Raw genomic sequence first — 13,160 nt, 5'->3', positions numbered from 1 at the left:
GATATCTTAAATTGTACTAGTGGCTATCTTTTCTCATCAGTTTGTTCTTACCAGGTTTTTAAATATGTTTGGTTTTCTTTTACTTGATGGAATGGTTCAGACAGAATGCTAAACCATGGTTTAGTGTTAGATTTGTGAGTCTTAGTAAACCATGGGCTTTCACTCTGTCTCTTTCTTTCTTTTGTATGCCAGGGGAGGCAATTGCAAGCTTTCTGAGATAACTGGTGTTCCCCACTTAGGAGTTCGAACTCTTCCTAGTTAGCGCAAACAAATCAAGACCACCAGCTTTGGTTTGCTTCCTTACTTGAGTTCCTTAAAAGCAGGAGCTAAATGTAATAAATAAAAACCAAGTCTGTTAGACTAATTTGCACTACAGGATGTTTTTTGCAATAATAAAATGGGAGTACTCTACTTATGCTGCTTGCAGCTCTTTGGAGGAAGGGCAGGGATGCAAATGGAATATTGTCACTGGCTCTGAGTGACAGTTCCTGTTCCTTCCCTTGTTGATCACTACTAGTAAGTTCAAGCCAGCTGCAGTCTGCACAGGTAATGTTTGGCTGGTGGGTTGAGCTATGCTGCACTCCTATTGCCAGCAAATTAGGATGTCTGAAAGTAGTTTTGACTGTGTACGGCAGTGGCTTTCAACCAGTGTGCCATGGCACCTTGGGGTGTCTTGAATGATGGTCAGGGGTGCCACAGGCAACACTGGACTCTATCCCTCTTTCCTTCCCTCCCTCTTCTGATGCCCTCTCAAGATGGTGGCCTCACCTTCACCAGCTGCCAGAGGACTCCGAAGGATAGGGGAAAGGAGAGGAGGCTGAGGAAACACGCCACAAGGGAGGGTGTTTGAAAAGGTGTGAGGGGGTGCCGGCTCTAGAGATGACATAATTGGGCTTTGGAGGCTTGGAGCGCATTTCCTAACAGGGGAGCCGCAGAAAGAATGTAGTTGGTCACGGGAGCATTTGACTCAAAAAGGTTGAAAATCTCTAGTGCATGGGATTACATTTCATGGGGAAAGTTTTTGTCTGGTACTCGAGTAGGCAGTAATAATGTTCTACCCTCCCAGAAGCTGTGAGTCAAAGTTTTTGTCATGGCTGGGCCCACTCAGAGCAGTGACTCTACAGAGTTGCAGTAGGCAACCTTTAAACTCATTCGAATTAATTTCATGAATTAATTTCCTACAACACATCACTCTGAAGTCTTTGGGGATTACTGGTGTTAGTGCATTGCTGATTATTTATGTTGCAGATACAGTGGTGCCCCGCAAGACGAATGCCTCGCTAAACGAAAAACCCGCAAGACGAAAGGGTTTTCCGATTTTTTAGCGGCTTCGCAAGACGAATTTCCCTATGGGCTTGCTTCGCAAGACGAAAGCCCATAGGGAAATCTCCGGGGACAGCGGGGACGCGCAGCGCGCCTTCTCCTCTGTTTCCGGACCTGTCCTAAGGCTTGCGGTGGGAGGTCCGGGAACAGAGGACAAGGCGCGAAGGGCTTCTCCTCTGTTCCCGGGGCTTGCGGTGGGAGGAGGGTTTTTCCTCCCCACCGCCAACATTCAGAACAGCATTCTGAATGTTGGCAGTGGGGAGGAAAGCCCTCCTCCCACCGCAAGCCTTCAGGACAGGTCCGGGAACAGAGGGGAAGGTGTTCAGCGCTTCTCCTCTGTTCCCGGGGCTTGCGGTTGGAGGAGGGTTTTTCCTCCCCACCGCCAACATTCAGAACAGCATTCTGAATGTTGGCGGTGGGGAGGAAAGCCCTCCTCCCACCGCAAGCCTTCAGGACAGGTCCGGGAACAGAGGGGAAGGTGCGCAGCGCTTCTCCTCTGTTCCCGGACCTGTCTTGAAGACTTGCGGTGGGAGGAAGGTTTTCCTCCCCACCGCCAACATTCAGAAGGCTGTTCTGAAGGCTGGCGGTGGGAAGAAAAGCCCTTCTCCCCCGCCAGCCTTCAGAAGAGTTCCCGCCTAGGCTGCGGATAGCAGCCTGTTGCCCCGCGCGAGGGGCGCTCTTAAGCAGAGCGCCCCTCGCGCGGGGCAGACATTCGCTGCTTGGGGAGCCCTGCAGGGGAAGTCCTATCCGCAGCTTGGAGAGCCCTCTGGACCTCTTTTGAAGGCGGGCGGGGGGCAAAAGTCTTTGCTCCCCCCCGCCTGCCTTCAAAAGCCGTCCGGGAGCATTTTAAAATCGCCCCGGGACAGCGGATGAATTCTCAGGACCTCTTCTGAAGGCTGGCGGGGGGCAAAAGTCTTTGACCCCCCTGCCTGCCTTCCCGGGGGCTTTTAAATCGCCCCGGGACAGCGGAGAATTCATCCGCTGTCCCGGGGCGATTTTAAAATGCTGGCGGGTGGCAGCGCTGCCGCCCGCCAGCATTTTAAGATCGCCCCGGACAGCGGAGAAGTCTTCCGCTGTCCCGGGGTTTTTAAAATGCTGGTGGGCGGCCTTCGCTGCTGCCTGCCAGCATTTTAAGATCGTCCCGGGACAGCGGAGAAGTCTCCGCTGTCCCGGGAAGGCAGGCGGGGGGAAGCAAAGACTTTCGCCCCCACCCCCCTGCCGGCCTTCAGAAGAGGTCGGGGGACAGACTGTCCCCGGACCTGGTCTGAAGGCGGTTTCCATAGGAACGCATTGATTGATTTTCAATGCATTCCTATGGGAAACCGTGCTTCGCAAGACGAAAAACTCGCAAGACGAAAAGACTTGCGGAACGAATTAATTTCGTCTTGCGAGGCACCACTGTATATAACATCTTTTAATTGAGACTTTAGATTTTCATTGTATATAAGGAGCACTCTTACTAGCAAACTCAGTCACCCTGTGCCAACAGAGTTGAAAAGCAGGGCCACTAAGAACTAGAAGTTGGTATTGGTGTGCTTGGTTCAATTCCAGGCCACTCAGAAATACAAAAGCAACCAAATGAGGCAGTCCCCCCTCCCTCAAAAAAGCCAATACCTCAGCCCCAGTGAGGATTTATGAATATTCTGTTGTTCCCAGCAAGCAGATAATGTTGAGTGTCAGTTGGTAAAGAAAAACAAATAACTGGAAGAAGGAAGGAAAGCCTGAATTGGCTTGTCGGAGCAGCTTAATAGTGCCCTGGAGGGAAGGCACGGCTGGCTGGAATAGGATTACTCCTGGTATTGGGAGGGGGGGGAGAAATGTGCTGCAGCATTTTTTTGCTCTGTGTGTGTGTGTGTGTGTGTGTGTGTGTGTGTGTGTGTGTGTAATATAAGTACCGTATTTTTTCATCTATAAGATGCCCCCATGTATAAGACACCCCCTGTTTGGGGGGACTCCAGATTAAAAAAACACCCCTCAGCACTACCTATGTTTAAGGCAAGCCCCAATTTTAAACCTAATTTTTGGTTAAAAAACCCTAGTCTTCTACACGGAAAAATACAGTATGTAATGTGTGTGTAATTTACAGTATGTGTGTGTTCAGTTTTGGAAAGCTAAGAGCTAAATGGCACCTTAAACCTAGATTATGGGCGCAACAACGGAATGTCTAGGCGTGCTTTATTCCAAACAAAAATACAAAGCTGAAAATGAATGAACGACGGCTAAAATCATATGTTCATTTTCGCATGGTCTAGTCCTCCTCTGAAGACTGCAAAAAACATGCTTTCCCTGCCTGCCCCCCTAATATTCTTAAGAGGGTCTCTTCTTCAGTCTTCAGAGAGTGACTGGAAGTGGGGAGGCAGAAAAAGACCCTCCTTTCTTTCCACTCTGCAGTTTTAATCTGAAATCTTAGGCACAGTACTGTGCCCAGAGCTCAGAAACTGCTCATGCTAATGAAATTCCCTGTTGCAAAACCCACGTAGATCAATGGGAGTTTCGAACACTGTGTGTGTTTAGTTCAAGAATGTGTTGTAGGAACAAAATGACATATAGTTTTCCCCCCCTGGTTTCCTTTCCCTGCAGGTGTAGCCCACCGCAGCCAGAGCAGCGAAGGTGTGAGTTCGCTCAGTAGCTCCCCATCAAACAGCCTCGAAACACAATCTCAGTCCCTCTCCCGGTCGCAGAGCATGGATATCGATAGCGTCTCCTGTGAGAAAAGGTAAAAAAGTTTCCACCTGCCCTCTTCATTTGAGGCTGTCTCATTGTGGGTTGCCCCAGATGCTTGTTGCTCATACAGATGCTAGTTTTTTATGCCCTGCTCAGCAGTTTCTAACATGAGCTTGTAAATAGCTGCTCGCCTGGTTCCTGGTGGTGAGATAGAATTGTCTCTGGGGTACTTGGCAGGGTATCGTTTATCAAAGTAATTGGATCTTTTTAATTGATCGTTTTTATTGAAATTCCCACAAAGAAGCAAAAAACAATACAGTCGAACAATACAAAATAAACCATAATGAATCAAAATAATATGAACTATGTGCATGTTTAAGGGGCAGGAGAGGTGAAATGGGGGGAGAGGGGGCAGCTGGTGGTCCAGGTCAGCCCAGCACCCATCTATATTGTGTTTGTGGAATATCATTTGCTCATAAATCTCCAGTTGAGTCATATCATATGCTCAAAGAGGTGATGGTTCTTTAACTTTAATCCAGAAAAAGTGGCATATATGCAGTCTAGCTTGAAAACCTTATTTATTGCATGCATACACTCCCCCCCCCCAACACACACACATTCATGTAAGGAGCTAATCTGAGTTATCTTCTGCTTAAGCCTTTGCTGGCAACTAGTTTTTTTCTGTGGGCATCTTAAACAGTTGGGGGGTTGATGGGCTAAGGTCACCTCTCTAACCCAAAATGTCTTGCTGGCAAATACAGTGGATAGAACTGCCTCTTTTAAGCTCCCACCCAGAGGGTTAGGATGCTATTTTGGTAATGGGGTCAAATTTACCATTTAAAAACAAACACACACACACACACACACACACACACACACAACCACATATTAGGGAATCGATTGTGGGAACTGAAATTCAAAAGGAAAGGGTAAAAAAATAGAAACCGACCATGTAATAAAAGCTTTCAATATTAACAACCCAATCAGAGTGGCTGATAAGATATCTGAATAATTAATAATGAAATAGCATGCAGCATTGATTGCTCAAAACGTGTTTGTGAGGGTGATGTGTAAAGCAGTTACAGTTGCCAGATGTTTTAGAAAGAAAAAAGGCAGTGAAGAAAGGCCTGAAAAGGAAGAGGGGAGCTTTTGGTTGGGGTCATGCTCTTTGCCCCTGTGGTCTGAGCATGAGTCCTGAGATAAGAGGCAAGCGTGGCCCTCACCTGTTTGGTTTTCATGACTGCAGCTCCTTCCTTGGTAAGTTAGTTAAAGGGACTGGGTAGAAACCCCTCAATCAGGTGAACATTTGCTGGCTGCAAAGGATGCTGGGTGTAACTGTTACATATATTCTGTGGTTGGAGATGCATGCAGAAGGACCAATGTTCAATCCCTGGCATCTCCAGGTAGGTCCAGGAATGTCCCCAGCCTTAAATCCTGGAGAGCTGCTGCCGGTCAGTGTAGTCAATAGTGAGCTAGATGGACCAAATAATGAGCTAGGTGGTCTATGCTCAGATGTTGTTTGGAGGTTTTCTTTTTTTAGTTTTAGAAGATTGTTTATTGATTATTTGTAGCATACACACTAAAGCTTAATACAAAAAAGGACATGAGAAAAATTAATAGAATTAATTAAAAAACCAAACAGCAATTTCTAGTGGCAAGAATGATGCCAGTTACAGGCTGAGACTTCATGAGTTGGCAAGGTATTTAATCCATGAAAGCTTCTTCTGTATTAAATATTTAATTAGCCTTCGAAGCACTAGGGGTCTTTTTGCGGTTTCCCCACAATCTTACAGTTAAATTTCAGACATTAAAATGGTCAATTCTTCTGTCTTTATTTTTTAAAAAGAATTTATCCATTCTGAAATTATTTAATTAACAACCAAATATAACATTGAAAAGGAAACACACACACATTCATGAAATGGGAAGCTGGATTTTTCATCCCTTCACAGAAATTAAAGACCCTTCAAAGGGTTGTCCCTCTCTTGGTTTCTAGATTCTAATCCTCCTCTAGCGACCATGTTTTAAATTTGGCACATACGTCTCAGAAGATTACAGTGAACCAGAAGCTGCTATTCTCTTTTTCCAGAACTCACTATGTTGTTTAATTGGGAATATGTTTTTTCCCAGTTCATTTATGATAGTTAATATATTAAATTCATGCACGTATTTCTGCTCCCCAAGACTTATGCCCAATTTAAACAATGAGTCAGTAACACACAGATTTCAGTATTCAGTATTCACCAAATATGGCCAGTTTCGCCAGGTACCCTTGTTAACTTTCAGGAGTCTCTTGAAGACATGCCAACATGCCTATGCCTTTTAAATCTCCCTACTGGTCTTTTTAAGGGACGCGGGTGGCGCTGTGGGTTAAACCACAGAGCCTAGGACTTGCCGATCAGAAGTTTGGTGGTTCGAATCCCCGCTCCTGCCAACCTAGCAGTTCGAAAGCATGTCAAAGTGCAAGTAGATAAATAGGTACCGCTCCAGCGGGAAGGTAAACGGTGTTTCTGTGCACTGCTCTGGTTCGCCAGAAGCAGCTAAGTCATGCTAGCCACATGCCAGCTCCCTCAGCCAATAAAGTGAGATGAGCGCCGCAACCCCAGAGTCAGTCACGACTGGACCTAATGGTCAGGGGTCCCTTTACCTTTACCTTTATTGGTCTTTTCAATGATCACTGTGTATTGTTTTTATGTTCTCTTTTATTTGTATATCTACAGGATATGGTGGTATATGAAATACTTATATAAATAAAAGTATAAAGAAAGAGATCTGGAGGGTGGCAGTGTGAGAACGGACCTTTTTAATGGCGGCATTTCCTGGGAGACACTTGCCTGGTGCGATCATTGCTTACCTTTAGGTGCTAAGCAAAAGCATCCTTTTGCTGCAGGCCTTTGACTTTTGATTATCTGTAGCCTCCTTCACTGGGTAGGATGTTATAGTTCTGTCTTCTAAAGATATGAATGAGTTTTGGCTTTGAATCTGTTTTAATTTTGGGCTGGTTTTAATGTATGTGTTGTTGTTTTTGCTGTAAGATGCTTTGAGCTGCTTTTGTAAAAAAAGTGGCGAATAAATTGCATTAATAATAATGCTAATAATAAAAATAAGCCTGCAGAAACTGCATGCAGCCTCACCACCATCCATGTGCCCTGATTTTTTGTTTTGTGCAGGCACCAACTTAAGAACAGAGGGGTTTCTTCCCCCACCCCTTTTAGTTCCTAATGGGCTGCTCTGTAGAGCTCCTTTCAGGTTGAGTCACAAGTTTTCCGCCTCTCTTTGGAGAGCAAAACACAGTATGAACAATAGGTTGTGGGCCAGCGCTGTTGACTAGTGGCTGTTAATGGCAACATTTGTTAATGGATCCAGTTTTTCTTGTGTATGTCAGTCTTTTCCCTCCTTGAGCTGCCTTCACGTTCTGCAGCCATCCTGTATTTCGGTCAGCAACTTTCATTGAAAATGCCTGGAAGAATTAATGGGTTCTTTGTTCTACTTGACAGTATGTCCCAGGTGGATGTAGATTCAGGAATTGAAAACATGGAAGTTGATGAGAATGACCGAAGAGAGAAAAGGAGCCTTACCGATAAGGTGGGTAAGCTGTCCTGGATGGAGTTGGGAAGCCTGGAGACACTTGACTGTTGCCCTTTATGGGGCAATGTGCGCATGGGTTTAAAAATGAACGCTCATTCGTTTATTTTTATTCATTTGGGTTTCTTGCTCACTCTTACTTCCAAGACCTCTGGGCGGTTAAAAGTTAGGAGCATGCTATCAAAATGCTATGGGCTCAGTTTCAGACAACAAACCACCTATGCTTGTTATAAGTCTTGTTTCATGTGCTGCCTCTAGTGGAGAAGTTGCAGCTGGGTGGGATATAGGGTGGGGCCTTCTTGGTTGTGGCGATGCTGTTGCGAAACTCTCTCCCAAGAGAAGCTCAGTTGGCTCCCTCACTGCCTGTAGGTGGGCACCTGAAGCTTAACTTATTTGACCTGTGTTGAAGTTTTGCTTACTGCAATGGTTTTGGGTTTTTTGCCCGTTTGCTATCAATCCCTTTATTTCCGAAGTTCAGAGGTGAGTGCCGATCCTTGTGTAGCCTAACAACACCACCCATGTTCAAGAGGCTTGGAAGAACCCCTAGGTTTGCAGAAATTAAAAATCAAATAAAATGGGGGGGGGGAGATCCTGAGGGGATCCCAGAAGCAGCCCAGTGAGGGCTGAGCATCCTCAATTTGTCTGGAACGCAGAATTACCGTTGGGGGAAAAAGAATAGAAAAATAGGTGGGAGGGGATGGTGTATCTTGAAAGAAGACATTGGTAGTTTGGTTTGGATTCTGAACAGGGGCCCTCCATGTTCCCACATTTTGTTGCAGATTCCTTTTGTTTTTAGCCTTCCTTCATTGCATAATTTCAGTATTGTAGACAACCTTGTGGGGAGCCCTTTGCGGCCTGGGTGGTGGGTTTCAAATACAAATGGAACCATTTTGGAGAGATGGGGAATGTGCTGCATGGCACAACCCTCTCTCTTACTTGCAAATTCCACCTTTCCATGACTTGCTGTCACTATTAGTGAGCATTATGTCTGCATCAGGGCGGAATGCAGCACAGCAGACCAGAATGAGGTTGCTAACCCTTAGCTTACATGATCACGAATACCTGCCCTTTCATGGCTTTTCAAAACGAGTACCCAAATCTTTTCCTCTTTCCCCCCTCCCCCTCCCCATGATAAAGGAGCCCCCATCAGGATCAGAGATATCGGAAGAGCAAGCCTTACAGCTGGTCTGCAAGATTTTCCGGGTCTCCTGGAAGGACAGAGACAGAGACGTCATCTTCCTAACTTCGCTTTCTGAGCAGTTTAAACAGAACCCAAAGGAAGGTAAGGAGCGTGAGGTTTAATCCCAAGTGTTTGTTGATGATGCTGAATTCAGAAGCCCGGCTGCTTACCATCCATCTAATTGAATGCTGTATTCTATCTTAGCCAGCAGCAGCATTACAAGGTCTCAGGTAGAAGCATTTCTCAAACAGCTACAGAGATTTTTCAGTTTTATTTTAATTAAAATGCACAATCTTTCTAGGCAAAATGCTTGCTGAAAATTTTATCTTGTTTATTCTTAGATATCTTGAGTCAAAATACATGTATGAACCAAAAACAGTGGAAACAAAAGAAAGGGAAAAGAGATTTTTTTTGGGGGGGGGTGGAATTGTCAAATAAATGCAAACTGGAGCAGATTTATTTGAATTTATATCTACCCTTCCTCCCCCAGGAGCTCAGGATGGCAAACACAATTTTAAAAATACAAAGCAAGCAAAAACATTCTAAAACATATTAAAATGTTCTAAAAACAAATGTTAACTATAACATCTAAAATCATTTAAAAATATATTAAAAGCAGTTACAATTGAAAGCATCCGATGACCTTGAGATTGCCAGGAACAGTATTCTTCAACCACCAAATGCCTGGGCAAATAGGAATGTTTTCAAATTCCTCCTGAAAGTTAATAATGATAGAGGCATTGTACATTGCCAGAGAGGGCATCCCACAAGCAGAGAACCACCACTGAAAATGCCTTGTTACAGGTTAGCACCAACTGGACAGAGGCTGGGGGTTCTGGGACTGAGTTTCTGCTTACAAAGCTTTGTGTTCTGCTGCTGAGCTAAAGCCCCCTCCCCACGTGTCCCATCATGCTTAAACAAAGGCTAGTGATTAATACAGTTGCTTGTTCATGGGAGATGGCTGGTGGCATGGGCTAGTGAGTTCCCATCTAGCTGCAGCGTTGGATTTCCTTCAGTGGGTACAGAGCTCCAAATTGCATTTGTCATCACCAGATGGTGTCTGAGCTGGCACCAGAGAGTGTGTGTAGGGAGGGGAAGGACTCTTATTTGGTGGGTGGCTCAGCTCCCACCATGTTCACGACTTGAAGATGGAAAGCATTCAGTCTGTTTTGTTGGCAAGCAAGGACGTTAGACTTGCCAATACTTTCAGATTCCTCTGCAGCTCCTGTCTTTGAAACAGAAACGGGTGATATGGTGGCTGATATGGAAGGTGTGGCTGATATTGGCACTCATAATGCTGAGAAGCTTTTGTTGTCATCAAGGATGCTGGGTTGACAGGCCCTTGGCCTGATTCAGCAGGCTCATCTTAGTTCCTTGCTTTAGCTTCAAGCTGTATGGGGTGTTTGTCAAAAAGCAGGTGCTCAGAGTACATCTCTCGAAATTAATGTTCATTCATTTCAATTGATCTGCTCTGAGCAGGACTTGGTGGGATACAGCCCCTGCTGAGTCCATGTGCTATATTTTCTCAAGACTATCCGGCGTTGTCAACCTCATAATCTTCAGATCTTTCCCTTAAACTCTGTTTTGCTTCTGAGGTGCTTACAACGGAGAACGTTCATGTCATTCTCTCTTTCTCTCCTCAAAAGTGTTCTCGGACTTCAAAGACTTGATTGGCCAGATCCTGATGGAAGTTCTGATGATGTCGACCCAGTCGAAGGAGGAAAACCCCTTTGCCAGTTTGACAGCCACCTCGCAGCCCATTGCAGCAGCTGCTCGGTCGCCTGATAGAAATCTGGTTCTGAACACTGGTTCCAATCCAGGAACGAGCCCCATTTTCTGTAACGTGGGCTCGTTTGGCTCCAGCTCCTTATCGAGGTAAGTTATAGCTGCATAACTAGCTGGGTTCCATGTTGGTGAGTTTGCAAGGGCAGAGCAGAGGGGTTAGGTGTGCAAAATGGTTCTTTCCAAGTTCTGCAGTGCAAGGCAAGGTGTGATGGATGCCCGGAGGTTGGGGGGGAAAGTATGGTATTTGTTTGAAGCATAGCCATAGGAAACCTGGCCAATTCTTCTATGATAACTGTCCGCTGAGCAGAACCTCTCATTTCTTTTCTCCCCCTATCATTCAACTTTTTTGAGCACTAATGAGAGCTAGAAACTTGTGGGAGCTCTTCCTGTTAAACAAAGGCAGCGATTACTAGGATGCCAGAATGCTTGTGCTCTGTGGGGAAATGCTATCCCTTCACTTTAACATGCATTTACCGTATATATTCGAGTACAAGCCAACTTTTTAGCACATTTTTTATGTTGAAAAAGCCCCCCTGGCTTATACTTGAGTGAGGGGGGCGGGGGCGGGATGAGCAGCCCGAAAGGAGCCCTTTCTCGCCGCTGGTCCCGCCGCCGCCACCTGCCTCTCGCAAGGGCAGGCACAGGAGCCGCGGTTGGGAGATGTGCTGCACTGTACTGTGCCTCTCCCAACCACGGCTCCTATGCCTGCTCTTGCGAGTGGCAGAGGCAGCGGCGGAGGGATGAGTGACCCGAAAGGAGCCGTTTCGGGCTGCACCTTCCTCCTCCTCTGCTGCCGCCACCACCAGGTTTGTAGTGTAGTGAACCGGCTTATACTTGAGTCAGTAGGTTTTCGCAGTTTTTTTGTGGTAAAATTAGGTGCCTCAGCTTATATTCAGGTCGGCTCAAGTATATACGGTAGTTTTCAGATTCATTTATATATGGATGACTCTTTATAGCAGAGTTGCAGAAGCTTTGTCCTTCCAGATGCTGCTGGACTACAACTCCCATCATTCCTGGCTGTTGGGAGTTGGAGCCCCAACAGTAACAGGGTTAGACACCCCTGCTTTGTAAGCCAAAGTAAGGCATCAGTCCCTGTGGTGAGAAAAGTACCATACAGTCACTTCTTACACAGGGGTTTGGTACGCATTCCTAAACCCGTGGAACCACCCCACAGTTAGCGGGAGGGGGGGCATGTCTAGGACTCCCAAAGCTGGCATGCCGAATGGGCCTTGACTGCCCCCCCCAAATCTATGGCACAGTACTGAAAAGCTCTTTCTGCGCCAGGAAACCCTAAGGTTTAAAATTCTCTGCCTTGCTGGTATTTCAGCAAGTGTGCCTTCAACTCCTATAGCTGAAATCATGCAAGTTAAATGGGTATAAAATAGGATCGTACTGGAAGGGGAAATGTTGAGCTGTCTTGCCTGTTTCTGTATCTTATTACCTTCCCTTTTTGCTGTGTTCTAAGCTCCCAATTTATCTCTCTTTTCTTTCTTTCCTTCCTTCCTTTCTTCCTCCTCCTCCCTCTTTTCGTTGACTTTAGTCTCTATGGAACCAGCCCAGCTCCTCTTTTCAGCCTCTCAAGCCGCGCACCTTTAGCCGGTTCCTTCCTTGCCTCTTCCGCCAGCCCAGTTGCCCCCACCCCTCCCATTTCTGCTAGCCCTCATGTCGTGCCAGCAGGCCCACTGGGAGTCCAACCCTCATCCCCGAGGTACCGCCCGTACATGGTGACTCATCCCTGGGCCTTCCCAGCTCCTCCCGCTCCGCCTTCGGCAAGCACCTCCATCCTCTCCCACTCTCCAACTCCTCCTCTTATAAGTGCCAGTCCTCCAGCTACGCGGGCTGGTTTGCCCAGGCTTAGGCCCGTAGCTATGGCCCTGCCTCTGTTCCCTGCTTCGCCCGGGCCCCTTGGCAGACATTCTTCTTTCCTGAGCAGGACACCGTCTAGGTATTGAGTTTGCATTTTAAATGTGTGCTGTGCAGAGTTGGTGTGACTTCATGCACTTCAGAAGAACTCAGCTAACAACATAATAAGCTTTTTTTGGTTCCTAATTGTGCTTGAGGCAAGCTAATACACTGACTGTAAGTGGCACCTGTTGAACCACAAAGCTTTTGGCGTAGGGTGTGTGAAGTTCACAGCTTCTTACAGGGGAGAGAAGGTGAACAAATAGTGACGTGCTTGATTCCCCCGAAATTTGTGGTAACGTGCCCACCTTTGCTTGATAACTTGTTTTGAGAAAAGAGTGCTTTCTCTACCTTGATCTCCTTGTCTAGATGGATTTTTCCTCTTGACTTCTACTTGCTTGCTTTCAGAATGCTTTCAGAATGCTTTCAGAATGTATAAGCCGCGTAATGTAAAAATAATCAGGCAGCAAACAAGAGTACATACAAGGTAAAGACCAGCAACGAAATGAAATGAAAAAGCGTAAAACAAATTATTCAGTGTAGATCGTTTCAGCAGCAGACTGAAAGTGCCAATTCAACCTGAGTAATAGGAAGAGAGGTTTTCAACAGGTTAGACACAGATAAAAGTGTCTAAAACAGAGGAAAGTAGGTGCCTGCCCTAATTGCCAGAGTCAAAACAAAAAAATTCCTTCCAGTAGCACCTTAAAGACCAACTAAGTCA

General features: G+C 46.1%; 1 protein-coding gene across 10 annotated transcripts in view; it reads left to right on the top strand.

The window, feature by feature from the left end:
* The window catches only part of UBE4B (ubiquitination factor E4B), a 68,775-nt gene that overhangs the window by 21,582 nt on the left and 34,033 nt on the right, over positions 1-13,160 (top strand). For 5 of the 10 annotated variants that reach the window (XM_083752447.1, XM_083752446.1, XM_083752444.1 and 2 more), the window contains 5 exons: positions 3,904-4,039; positions 7,485-7,572; positions 8,710-8,854; positions 10,399-10,627; positions 12,078-12,482. In XM_083752447.1, the coding sequence (XP_083608573.1) occupies positions 3,904-4,039; positions 7,485-7,572; positions 8,710-8,854; positions 10,399-10,627; positions 12,078-12,482 (1,003 nt within the window). The remainder of the gene's footprint in view (positions 1-3,903; positions 4,040-7,484; positions 7,573-8,709; positions 8,855-10,398; positions 10,628-12,077; positions 12,483-13,160) is intronic. The other 5 variants (XM_083752453.1, XM_083752452.1, XM_083752451.1 and 2 more) reach the window with 1 other exon arrangement.

Source organism: Podarcis gaigeae, assembly GCF_964106915.1.
Source record: "Podarcis gaigeae genome assembly, chromosome: 8".
Taxonomy (NCBI): domain Eukaryota; kingdom Metazoa; phylum Chordata; class Lepidosauria; order Squamata; family Lacertidae; genus Podarcis; species Podarcis gaigeae.
The sequence above is the reverse complement of the archived record's forward strand: the minus strand, read 5'-3'. Positions and strand labels throughout refer to the sequence as shown.